The sequence below is a fragment of the Anolis sagrei genome, chromosome 3 (assembly GCF_037176765.1).
Source record: "Anolis sagrei isolate rAnoSag1 chromosome 3, rAnoSag1.mat, whole genome shotgun sequence".
Lineage (NCBI taxonomy): Eukaryota > Metazoa > Chordata > Lepidosauria > Squamata > Dactyloidae > Anolis > Anolis sagrei.
This window is the reverse complement of record NC_090023.1, coordinates 87,900,244-87,912,463: the sequence shown is the minus strand read 5'-3', so window position 1 is coordinate 87,912,463 and position 12,220 is coordinate 87,900,244. Positions and strand designations below refer to the sequence as shown.

Here is a 12,220-nt window from a genome sequence, read left to right as displayed (position 1 = left end):
AATACCACCAAGACTAGAAAAGTAGAGCAAAGTCTAGACAGAGTTACTTTAGCCGATGTGTGCCATGTAATTAAAGACTGACATAAGATTCACACAGACGCGGGGGTTATATTTATGCCTTAGTAGCTATCTTTATCATATTATTTTCAAGTATGTTGTCTTGCTACCTTATACATGGCCTTTGCATACATTATTAGAATTAAACCTGAGCTTGGTTTTTCAAACATTTCCAATGGAGAGAAAGCAATGATATGCCTTGTGCCCAAAGATGCATGAAATGTTTCCCAGTCAACAAGAATCTAAGCCAGAGCTCATGTGATGTTTACTCTTCAGCTGATCCCTTTTTTAGATGCATTACTCATCACTGTCCCAGCTAGTGTAGATGGCCCATTTAAAACACACACACATTTAAATGGTTTGGAGTAAGAAAAGTGATAAGTAGTTATTTAATTGTACTGTTAAATCCCATTTGTATGTCACTCTGAGTAAGAAGGAAAAGGCAGTAATCCATTTGTAGAATAGCACATTAGTTTGCAAACCAATTTACTGTTTTCAGTTAATAAGATACGATTATGAGGGTTCAAACAACGCATTTGACAACTAAAACTTTACGAGGAAAGGACAAAGTGTGATTATGTGTGTCTACCCAGACATAACACCACTAGTTTCAAATATGTGTGTTTAGTATATCGGTTCATCACAGTGCATTACTTAACTCAGAGTGCATCTAAACCAATGGTTCCCAACCTTTGGGCCTCCAAGTGTTTTGACCTACAACTCCCAGAAATCCCATCCATCTTAGCAGCTGTTAGGATTTGTGGGAGTTGAAGTCCAAAGCACCTGGAGGCCCAAAGATTGGGAACTACTGATCTAAACTGTTGAATTAATGCAGTCTGATACCATTTTGACTGCCATGGCTCAATGCTATGGAATTGTGGGAGTTGTATTTTTTGCCTTTTCTGCCAGAGTGCTTGTGTCTTATGAAACTATAAATCCCATGAGCCTACAGCATTAAGTCATGACAGTTAAAATGCTGTCAAACTGCATTGACTCTAAAGTGTGGATGCACTTTCAGTGAAATAAAAAAACAGAAGTTTGTAGAGTGAAGGTAAAATAGACGTGAAATTCTTGCATTATGATTAAGACACAAAAAACATTAATTTCTCTGCCTCCCCACAATATAAGTCTTATTCCTCTAAATGTTTTTTTTTCTGGATTGCGACAGCCATGTCCTTATTTAGAACAATCCAGTGCACATCCTATCATCATTTTTAATATATCTAAATTCCTATTATTAATCCTTACTAGACTAATTCAATCAATTACATTCACCTGTGTTGGCTCACATTCAATCGCTCTATTTTAAGTTGGAAAAACCAAGAGGAATTCAGTCATCAGGTTCCATGGATGTATGCAATACTACCACATTTGTTATTTAGTAAGCAAAAGATATTTTCCTTTGTGAGAGAAGATAAAGTGAAGTGTTAGGGAGCATTGGTTTAATTAGATGGTTTGCATGATAGGATAATTATATTTTTCAGCTAAAAACACTCAGTGAGCCCATTGTCTCATTGACATAAGATATTATTGGATGCAACAGTAAGAATGGCAGTTAAAAATAATACGCAGGTTCAGACAATTCCAATGCAATACAACACAAACCCCATATTCCCAATTTTGATATCCGCGATTTCTCTTATCAACACTTCCAAAAATAGCCCTGCCTCAGAAATGTTTAGGTCTTCTAGTGCAATTCTATGTTAAGATTCCAGCCCAAGCATAAACAAAATATAGGATTTGATATTATCCATGATTTTAGGTATCCACGGGAGGTCTTGGAACTCTTCTCTAATGGATACGGGAGTCATACTGCAGATGTTTTAAAGTTACTAGTATAAGTCGAATTAATAACATTGGTCTTAGTCATTTATTGCTAGTTAACAATCCCTAGTTTTTAATGCGCACTTTTAATTCTCGCTATGAGCCAAGCTACATAAGATGCACAGCAGACACACAACCTAAGTAGCTTCAGGTTGTTCCATCTATTTCGTAAGCTTGTAGAAAGCACATGCAATTATGGATCCTTCGGTTTTCTTTTCAGTCCTTGTTGTTCCTAAGCAACAGATGTATGTAGACCAGTGATGAGCAGAGGATTTGCTCTCTGCTGCTGTAGAAAATCTGACTTTTTTTGTATTACGTAATCAGGGGAAGCAAAAATAAAATATAAAGTGTTTTTAAATTATGTTTTTATTGGGTTATATACAAAAAATCCCCATATATTCTTGTAACATTCTGATGATTGTAATATAATGTTGTAATATAATATATATTATATATACTACAACTTATGATATAATACAATATATATTATATAATACTAGTAGTATAGTATACTGGTATATATTATACAATAATAATAATAATAATAATAATAATAATAATAATGTATTGTAATATAATAATACTAACACATTAATGATAATACTACTGATAATATATAATAATATATAATGATAATACTGTTTTATTGTTGTATAGTTGTATATTTTAAGTTGTATTGTAATGTATTTCATTATCAGGGGCGGTTCGTCCATTACACGAAGTAAGCGGTCGCAGAACACCTTTTTTTTGCCAGGGGCGCAGAGGCGCCTCTGTAAATGCCCCTCGACCACCACTTGAGGACCGCCAAGAGAGAGAGAGAGAGAGAGAGAGCCCCTCTGGCTGGAGGTATCTCCCACCTCCGCTCCCTCCTTTGTTTTTGCGCCTACCTTCAGGAAAGGTGGGCATCTCCACCTCTCTCTCTCCCTCTCTCTCGGTCCCAATGGCTGAGGAGAAAGTCAGGAGAAGAGGTGACTTTTGGTGTACACGCCGGGGTCTTCAGGCATGCCTCCGGACCCAAAGCGGGCCAGGCAAGGGAGCAAGTGCGGCAAGTGTAGTTACTGGGATGTATAGTTCACCTACAATCAAAGAGCATTCTGAACTCCACCAATGATGGAATTGAACCAAATATGGCACACAGAACTCCCACGATGAACGGAAAATATATATCAATGATTGGTTGTGGGGGGCACCAAAATACTGTTTTCTTACTGTTGAAAATTATCTAGGGCCGCCTCTGTTCATTATGAGCTGCTTTGAGTCTCTGTATGGAGGGATGTAAATAAAACAAAAACGTAATGTTCATTTGTGGGATGAACATAACTCAAAAACCATGGGATGAATTGGCACCAAATTTGGACACAATACACCTTTCAGGCCAACAAGTGACCATCACACATAAAAACACTGAAAAACACAGTGGAAAAGACTTTAAAAGTCAAGAAATAAAATAAAAATACATTACATTACAACATATGCGCAAAACTACATAAATACACATATACACAAATACACACACACATACACACACACACACACACACACACAAAACACATATACATAGACTGGGCAACAGCAACGCGTGGCAGGGGACGGCTAGTAAATAAAAAAAATTAAAAAATGATTCCTGTTGTCCTATCCTTTACATTTTAATACTTATCTGCTACTTATAATTTTCCCCCTTCCCTCTTCCTCCCTCCAGAAACAGTTGTACCTTTGCTCTTTGTATTATTTTGTTTGGTCATGAAGAATGTCTGATTAAATTCCTTGTATTTCCTTTCCCTTTTACTCAAGCTATAAGCCCATTCCATTTTGACTCTTTTCTCCTTATTTATTTATTTTTCGTGTCATCCGCAACCAGAACATTGTATTACATTTCTAACAGAACAAAACAAACAGATAAAAGAAAAAAGACACACAAATTTTGCAAACTTGGTAGCTGATTAAATGTCCTTTGACCAGTATCTGGCCACTTGGAGTGCCTCTGGTGTTGTCGCGAGAAGGCCCTCCATAGTGCATGTGGCAGGGCTCAGGTTGCATTGCAGCAGGTGGTCAGTGGTTTGCTCTTCTCCGCACTCGCATGTCGTGGATTCCACTTTGTAACCCCATTTCTTAAGATTGGCTCTGCATCTCGTGGTGCCAGAGCGCAGTCTGTTCAGCGCCTTCCAAGTCGCCCAGTCTTCTGTGTGCCCAGGGGGGAGTCTCTCATCTGGTATCACCCACGGATTGAGGTGCTGGGTTTGAGCCTGCCACTTTTGAACTCTCACTTGCTGAGGTGTTCCAGCGAGTGTCTCTGTAGATCTAAGAAAACGATTTCTTGATTTAAGTCGTTGACGTGCTGGCTGATACCCAAACAAGGGATGAGCTGGAGATGTCTCTGCCTTGATCCTTTCACTATTGGCTGCTACTTCCCGGCGGATGTCAGGTGGTGCAATACCGGCTAAGCAGTGTAATTTCTCCAGTGGTGTAGGGTGCAGACACCCTGTGATAATGCGGCATGTCTCATTAAGAGCCACATCCACTGTTTTAGCGTGGTGAGATGTGTTCCACACCGGGCATGCATGCTCAGCAGCAGAGTAGCATAGCACAAGGACAGATGTCTTCACTGTATCTGGTTGTGATCCCCAGGTTGTGCCAGTCAGCTTTCATATGATATTGTTTCAAGCACCCACTTTTTGTTTGATGTCCAGGCAGTGCTTCTTGTAGGTCAGAGAACGGTCCAGAGTGACTCCGAGGTATTTGGGTGTGCTGCAATGCTCCAGTGGGATTCCTTCCCAGGTGATCTTCATTTCTCGGGATGCTTGTCTGTTCTTACGGTGAAAGGCACATGTCTGTGTTTTAAATGGATTAGGGATCAGTTGGTTTTCCCTGTAATAGGCAGTTAGAGCACCTAGAACTTCGGAGAGCTTCTGTTCAACCATCTCAAAGCTCCCTGCTTGAGCGGTAATGGCATTTCTCCTTAGGATGTGCATTCATATATTTAATTCTCCTTTCAGTGATGTAATCTTGGAGCATATCATTTGATAAATATTCATACCATTTTAAAGTTTCAATTTCCTTTGCTCTTTCCAACCTAAGGCTGCTGTTTCATGAGTACCTGCTATCATGTATTTTACAATTTCAACCCATAACTTTATTCTCACCCTTTATATAAAATGTTGCAGAAAACAGTCAGGGAAAATTTTCAGGAGATATATGTACATTTGCAAGTCTGAGAACACCATATCTAGCCTAAGTCTGCCAGTGCAGAAGTTGTAAGAATTTATGCATGTATAGATTTCGTAGCTCAATTTTCTACCAATATGGGATCAACAAAGTTCATTCCCATGTTACCAACCATAAATTTGACACTACGGCTATAGTCCCATATCCCCACAGCATAATGGTGCACCAGCACTATGCAGTGCCCATGAAGAATAGCAGCAGTGTGCAACACAAGTCAATGATTGGGTGCTCTTCTGCAATGCAAAATTTTCAGTGCACAATATGCAACCATAATGCATGATGCACAATGTACTATCACAATACAGAATGCCTTTGCTACTGTCAGTAGAAAACACCTTGTAGGGCCAGGGAGGGAGGACACCAGTTTGTGTAAAGAAGCATGCACCTATGTGCAGTCCTCTGCCGAATCTTTAATATCTGAATTGCTATGAGTGTTATAAAGCAGAAGCCTCTTGGCTTGGAAACACAGGCTTGAGTCTCTCTTGTATGAAACAAAGTAACAAGTTTATTTAAAATTTCAAGCTCCAAACGATTGTGGTTACAATTACTATTTTTGTTGCAAACTTGGGTTCCAGTCACGTATATATACTTGTTGCACTCTCCTGAAATAGGCTTTCAATGTTTCTCATTTATCAAGATGATATTTGCTTTACACATACAGGACTAAAATTACTTTCCGATTCAAGCACCACTGGCTTTTCTTTAGGTTCTCAAAACCTGTACTCTATTTGACTAGCAGCTTACTTTTCTAACAGGATTTATTAACTACCATTCATGAACAGGAATCCCTAACTCTCTGTCCTTCACAAACTGCAATCCTTACTCAACTAACTCTCTTTTTTTTAAACTCTCTCTCTAACTCCCCTCCTTTTTGAACTTAACTCCGCCCCTTTAGAATGTTCGGCCCTGCTCTTCCCAACTGTCATTTTGTCTCCCAACCTTTTGAAATCCTGGGGCTATGCTAATCTGCATATGACCAATCAGCCTCCATATGCAAATAAATCCGGTCCCTCTGTTGCTATCCTCTCCTGTCTATAATCTTCCTTATCTGCCCCCTGCGAACATAGATCTATACACTAAAATTTTCACACAGAGTAACAAATTCGCTACACACCTGTGCATTATGATAAATAATTCATCCCACATGCATCATGCAGCTATCGCCCAGCCTTCCTGTCTAAACTTGAAGTTCCAGTTCCCTGAACATTCATTTTTTAGCAAATCATGGCTACTACTTGTACCACAGGAGCTCATACAAGCATTCTGCCAAGAGAAAGTACCTTTCAGCTCTGCCTTGACACATACAATATGGAAGGAAAGGGCCTCACATCAAGCTCTGGAATATGTATAACACAGTGCGCTTTGTAGCTGGCAAGAAATAATACAAAATGAGCCCAAATGTTAAATGACTGATAGAAGAGGGATATGATAAAAGCTATTGCCACCAAAACTCATCATCAGCTGGTCAGACCTAGCCTACAGGTATAATGAATCATCATTCTAATGTGCAAGAACTGTAATGCATTAATCATTTTAAAATGAAATATATTGTAATTTAAATTTTAAACTTTGCCCCTCTGGGTGTTTTGGACTCCAACTCCCACCATTCCTAACAACCTCATTCCCCTTCCTTTTCCCCCTCAGCCACAAATTGAAAGGGTTCTGAGAAGCAGGACCCACAACAAAAACCAGCATTAAATGGAATCAAGAGATTTTGTCTGCAGAGTATTCTCCTCTTGGAGGTCAAAATGTAAGAGCCTTATCATTTGGGACTGATTGATAAGTTCAAGGTAAAATGCACAGTTAACTTTTTATGAGCTCCACCCATATTTGATCAGACTTGCTTGTTTCTATTCTGCTAGTTTAACTACCATTTCCTTAGTAAATCAAGAAACTATTTTGGTTCCTCTCCATGGGAGAGAATTTTCAATTTTATCGACTGACCTGGTCATTACTCCATTGCAAAGGTCAACTAACTTTTGACATAATTGCCTCCTAAGAAAACTTCCCATGAAAAACATCCAGATCAATCAGCCTCCTGGGGTAGACCATCTTAATTGGTTGTCAGTCCTACAGAACTTAGTGATTCTAAACCCACCAGGTTGTGATCTGTCCAAGCCAATGGAATTACAGACTGTTCCTCTGTGCAAAGGTTATTGTCTCCCACCTAACATAAAAGACAAAGGACCTTATCACAGTAGACTAAGGATTCTCCATGCATCATGGCAAATCCATGGGGGTCCCAGCAGGGGGACCTGGAGAACCCATCACTCCATGCTCTGCATCACCCACCTTACCTGGATCACCATCCCATGGGGGAAAGCATCGTCACCCAACTTCCTCCATTCCTCCTAAGACAACATGGGAAGCCTCCTTTGTTGCTGCAGCGTCGGCATGCGCTGCTTTCTCTCCTTTTTCACCACAGAGCCTCTCTAGAAGTTCATGTGCATCATGGGAAGGGCTCTGTGGTGAAAGAGAAGAAATAGTGTATGACGGGTAAAACAGACCACCTGATGAGGTTGTAGGTCCAGTGTGTGCACTGTAACATAAGCGAAGTTATTTGGGACAGATTTATGGTTGTTATGGGAGACATTATGTCCTCAGCCCTCCTGATAAGGCCGAATGTCCAACATGTTGAGAAGTCTCCAGCATCACATCTTGGCTAACTCCATAAGGGAGACTGTTGAACAGCATCTGCCTTTAGGTATACACACTCAAGACCAGGTGACTACATAGCTCACATGGGCTTACCTGGCCCTCTTGAACTAGATTAGTGAATGGCACTATCCCCTTGCCAGTCAAGAGAATTCAATAAACATTCAATTAAGTTATGAATTTTGGTACATACTCCAATACTTACTTTCAGACAGCTGCATGATTTAGGTCAATCTGCTATGCTGTCGGGCAGATTTTGGGAGCTGTAATCCAAAAAAAGTTACATTTCCAAACTCTGGTTGATGAGGTGGAGTTGACAGGAGCATAAAATGAGTGTTGATATAGTGAAGATACCATAATTCATTGGTAGTTGAGAGAGAGAGGAAAGGGTGGAGGAGATTAAATGGATGAGAAGATGGTATAGAGAACAACTGGCTCTAACAGCATTTGTTGCAGGCTTCAATTTACTGTGAATATATTTACATTGTTCCTCAAATAAACACTTGGCCATTAATCCTCAGTAATTTTGAACACCTACCCAGATACCTCCTCCTACACAGCATTGTTAGCACAGTGGGGCTGTGAAAGTAGTTTTTTTTATCTGTCTCCAAATCCCAAACCATTACCAGAACCAATAATATCCAAACAAAGCAGTGTGTTGTCTTCACAGTGTTGGACAAGTGGCAAGAACATATTGTGAATTTACATTATTAGTTTATTTTGAAATGGTGTGGGGGGGGGGGGGGAGGATACATTTCTGGTTGTTAGGGAAACCCAGAAGGCCAAATTTCAAAAAAGAGCTGAATAGCTTGTTCTGTTTTGATACTTAAATGAGAAAATGAGATTAATTTGTGCAAATGAATTTCCAAGAAAGAACTAGCGCTGAAGACGCATTGCAGCAAACACTGCTGAAAAGAACTTTTAAAAGTAATTAAAATACAAAGTTTGAACCAAAGTAAAAATCAAAATGACATCTAAATGAACAATAAGTTAGTTTTACTATATGTTCTATTATGTTGATGTGAATTTTAAATTATGGTTTTAAAGGTGTTTGTACGTGATGTTGTATTTATAGATGTTTTTAGCCATACTGCACTTTTTGCGGAGAAGAACAGGCTACAAAAATAAAATAGACTAGAATTAAAAAATAAAACAATAAAATAAAAGGTTCTAGTCACAGCTACTGCACATATTAAAACTGCAATGAAATTTGTAGGCTTCATTTTAAATAACTAAAACTTGAGTGCCTCCTTGAGGAAACAGGAATGGCTGCAGGTATGTTATTTCTGGAGATGAATTTAGCTGTGTGTGTATGCAGAGAAACATTTCACCACTTTTCAGGAGAAGGAAAACAAGGGATACCAGATATATGCCAGGCACTAGTTCAAATACAAAGTGAGAATTTAAAATTAAATCTTGGTCATGCATGAATTGCAGTGTTAAGGTCATCTGCATTGTTTCAGATTGGAAACAATTGCTCTTGCACTTCATTAACTCAATAGGAGGGAGAAAAAAGGGTTCAGTAGTAGGTTGGCCCAGGTGGTCCACGTTCTTGTCACATCTAGGTTAGATTACTGCAATGCGTCCTATGTGGGGTTGTGTTTGAAGACTGCTTGGAAGCTTCAAATAGTCCAGTGAGAAGCAGCCAGGTTAATAACTGGAGCGGCGTACAGGGAGCATACAACTCCCATGTTACGCCAGCTCCACTAGCTGCCAGTTTGCTACTGAGCACAATTCAAAGTGCTGGCTTTGGCCTATAAAGCCCTAAACGGCCCAGCCCAATTTACTTGCCCGAATGCATCTCTCTCTACGAACCAACGCATAGAGTAAGATCTTCTGGGGAGGCCTGCTCTTCGTCCCACCACTTTCTCAGGTATGACTAGGAGGGACGAGAGAGAGAGGGCCTTCTCAGTGATCGCCCCTCGGCTTCCTTCCTAATGAGATTAGGTCAGCCCCCTCCCTCTTGTCCTTTAGAAGGATGATAAAAACATGGCTGTGGGACCGAGCCTTTGGAATTGTGTAGTGAGGCAGCGATAGGAACTCTTAGTATGTCAACCAGATTCAATATGGTTGTTTGAGACAATTTTAAACAGAGGATTGTAACATCAAGATAAGTGACTTTAATTTTTTTGTATGTGTATAGTCTCGTATGTTTTGGCATTGAATGTTTGCCATTTATATATTGTGCTCTGTCCTGGGTCCCCTGTGGAGTGAGAAGGGCGGAATATAAATGCTTTAAATAAATAATAAATAAATTGAAGCAAAAGCAAACTGCTGCAGCCTGTCCCAGCTTGTGCATTTATCTTTTAGTTTGTGTGTTCATCTTATCTTAACCACACTCCGATGTTGCATGACTACACAGGTTTCTGGTTTTCATCAGTGAAATGCTGGACAATATGGAACTGCATTAAACAAACAGAAATGGTATAAAATGTTACCGGTACTAGTGTTTTCACACAATGCGAGGATACCTATTTGCCGTTATAGAAACAGAAATGTCTGATTTGATAGACTGGGTTGCAAACATTTAATTTAGACAAGCAGAAGGACTTCTGGGGGATACAAAGATGAGGATACAGAACGAGAAAAGGAATTGCACAATCCTACAGGTGAAAAGGATGCCACAGTCTCCAGCCTGACATTCTTAGTTAGATGTGCATAGGGCAGACGAAATGCTTCTCAAGAATATAGTTCTGGGCCACTGGCTTGCTTTATTATGTAAATAAGACTTTTTTTTGTTCCTTAAATCATTCAACATCTTAAATTCACAATACCTCCTGCCCCCCCAGCTTTATCAGGCCAACTAAGTGATGTACTCAGAAATGTTCGTTTTACATTTGGCAGCACTTTTGCAAAATGCATCCATTTGGACAGCAGGTTTGACTGTCATGGATCAATGCTGCAATCTGAAACACTGTCCAGCTGAGCCCATGGCATCTTACTTTTTTCATTAATGTACGAGTGTCAAGTAATACATCCTTTTTGTATATCAGTTCAATATTGAGAGAACTTACTGGCCTGAAAAGTTCTGAATAATTCAAACAGAGATGATGTGATCTATGGAGGCCACTTATAAGGAATCCTAAACTGCAATGCAAAAGTTTTCTTGCAAAAGAGTTTTATCCATCAAGATGTGCCACCTTATCTGTTCCACATCATCTTTGGGTACTGAGTCAGTTGCTTCCATGATTGTAACATGGTTGGGGGGAATAACAGGAACACAGGGGGAAATAGTTTTCCTCATTCAAGCCCCTCTCCCCCCATAAAATGGACTGTCTTTGTCTCTCTAGCACCCCTTTTAGCCTCTACCCAGATAATGGAACAGTATGCATCTTTTAAAATGTTAGATTTCTAGATTTCTTGCTTTTGCCTTTTAAAAGGTAGATAATATTGTGTATTTATACTTATTAGCTTTGAAGATATTCTAAAATGAGTCGAAGTCAGCTTGCAATGGCAGAATTTTCTGTCCTGTCCAGTCCTCTCTCCTTTGTCCTACACACCACATTTTCAGAAGCTCAATGATACAGGTGATGATTTCGTGACCATTTCCTCTTCCTACTGGAGTCCCTGCCACATTGTTTAGAGCAGTGGTTCTCAACCTAAGGTCCCCAGTTGGTTTTGGCCTACAACTCCCAGAAATCCCAGCCAGTTTATAAGCTGTTAGGATTTCTGGGAGTTGAAGACCAAAAACATCTGGGGACCCCAGGTTGAGAACCACTGGTTTACAGAGACTTTCCAGAGGTGTGGCAGGGACAGCAGGGTACCAGAAAGGCCCCTTCCATGAGCTGCTTTCTGATTTTGGTTGTCAGAAGCAAAACATTTATTACAGTGTACTTTATCCAATAGCTTATATTGAATATACAAAGGGCCTTCCATATCCATGGATTCAACCATCCACAGCTTGAAAATATTTTAACAAAATCCAAAAAAGCAAACTTTGATTTTGCCATTTTGTATACAAGGCATTGTTTTTCTACACTACTCTATGTAATGGGAGCTGAACATTCATAAGGGTCCCTAGGTTTAAAACAATGTCATGAACTATATATTCCTTTTTCAAATCAAGCAGGAGCTCTTTTGCTCTTGAAGATGTCTTTTCTGATTGTACAGTAAAAGCACAAACACACACACATTTAGCTCTTTGGGAGTCACTTTCTAGACACAACAAAGAACAGATGTAGACAATACACCTTCTCCCTGGAATGCTTGCCTGTGAATTTGGAATAGGCCCCCCCCCCCCCTAAGTGCCAGTGCTATTACTCATGCTCTGTGAACACCTTTTTTAAAAAGATATAATAGCAATTTGGAACAAAGTTTCTTTCTAGGCAAATAGTATGAATTAAAATTAAATATTTCAACTAAAAGATGAAAGCTTCCCCTCCCATCTTCCCATAAGAGGAATAGAAAATATTTTCAAGGAAAAAGGAAGAAGAGGAAGAGGAGAAAGAGAAAGATGATTCCC

General features: G+C 39.6%; 2 protein-coding genes across 3 annotated transcripts in view; one reads left to right on the top strand and one right to left on the bottom strand.

Moving 5' to 3' along the window:
* Positions 1 to 6,793, top strand: part of CNKSR2 (connector enhancer of kinase suppressor of Ras 2) — a 211,685-nt gene extending 204,892 nt beyond the window's left edge. Inside the window, exon 21 of the mRNA XM_067466778.1 lies at positions 6,748 to 6,793. Coding sequence (XP_067322879.1) covers positions 6,748 to 6,758 — 11 coding nt within the window. The 3' untranslated portion in view covers positions 6,759 to 6,793. The remainder of the gene's footprint in view (positions 1 to 6,747) is intronic.
* Positions 1 to 12,220, bottom strand: part of SMPX (small muscle protein X-linked) — a 38,556-nt gene that overhangs the window by 7,029 nt on the left and 19,307 nt on the right. The window lies entirely within an intron of this gene.